Genomic DNA, 1,235 nt, shown 5'->3' on the forward strand with positions numbered 1-1,235 from the left:
GAACTGGAACACAAACACTGGGTTCTTTAGCTGTTCTTTAGCTGTTCTTTAGCTGTTCTTTAGCTACACGGTCAGATCTAAAGCTGGTTTCGACTGCGTCACCTTGCCGTCCTCGCCCACGCTGAACACGGTGTTCTCATCGTAGCTGAACTCCACGCTGTAAACCTCGCCGTCATGAGCCCGCCAGCTCATGGCACTCTCATACTGCTGCATGTCTGCAGAGGAACAGAGACGTTCATCAGATCCACTCCTGACAGTGACTGAGAGTCATCCCAAAACATGAGTCTGAGCACAACGCGCTGCATGAAATCAAAACACAAGCTGAAAGAATCAAAACACAAGCTGAAAGAATCAACACACAAGATGAAAGAATCAAAACAATAGCTAAAAAGAATCAAAACACAAGCTGAAAGAATCAAAACAAGCTGAAAGAATCAAAACAAGCTGAAAGAATCAAAACAATAGCTAAAAAGAATCAACACACAAGCTGAAAGAATCAAAACAAGCTGAAAGAATCAAAACAAGCTGAAAGAATCAAAACAATAGCTAAAAAGAATCAAAACAAGCTGAAAGAATCAAAACAAGCTGAAAGAATCAACACACAAGCTGCATGAAATCAAAACAAGATGAAAGAATCAAAACAATAGCTTAAAAGAATCAAAACAATAGCTTAAAAGAATCAAAACAATAGCTTAAAAGAATCAAAACAATAGCTTAAAAGAATCAAAGCTGTGACTAAAAAGAATCAAAACAAAAGCTGGAATAATTAAACTCTAGCTAAAAGGTAAATAAAGCAAAAGGCTAGCAGGAAGCTAAAGTTCAAATAAGCTGAAAGTATTTGGTGAATTATTTGTCAATAAAAGTAAACAAATTAAAAATATTAAAGTCACAAAACCCCAAAGTCACAGGATTTCTCTCCTGAATGAGCCGAACATTTTTGCTTTATGAACAGCTAAAGAAGTTTGAGTCCAATAAGCTTAGGGAAGAAAGATGAAAGAGAAACAGGAAGTAAAGACAAACAAACACAGGAAAGATGTAAGAGAAACAGGAAGTAAAGACAAACAAACACAGGAAAGATGTAAGAGAAACAGGAAGTAAAGACAAACAAAAGGAAAGATGAAAGAGAAACAGGAAGTAAAAACAAACAAAGGAAAGACGAAAGAGAAACAGGAAGTAAAGACAAACAAAGGAAAGACGAAAGAGAAACAGGAAGTAAAGACAAACAAAGGAAAGAC

The 1,235-nt window shown here is 36.3% G+C and overlaps 1 protein-coding gene across 1 annotated transcript in view; it reads right to left on the reverse strand.

Annotated features, from left to right (window-relative positions):
- LOC106511892 (WD repeat-containing protein 91) overlaps positions 1-215 on the reverse strand; it is a gene marked incomplete at its 5' end in the record, with an annotated part of 1,621 nt that extends 1,406 nt beyond the window's left edge. The window contains 1 exon segment of the mRNA XM_014000617.1: positions 103-215. Coding sequence (XP_013856071.1) covers positions 103-215 — 113 coding nt within the window.
- Between the last annotated feature and the right edge of the window lie 1,020 nt (positions 216-1,235).

This window comes from Austrofundulus limnaeus, unplaced genomic scaffold, assembly GCF_001266775.1.
Source record: "Austrofundulus limnaeus strain Quisiro unplaced genomic scaffold, Austrofundulus_limnaeus-1.0 Scaffold3492, whole genome shotgun sequence".
NCBI classification, from domain to species: Eukaryota; Metazoa; Chordata; class Actinopteri; order Cyprinodontiformes; family Rivulidae; genus Austrofundulus; species Austrofundulus limnaeus.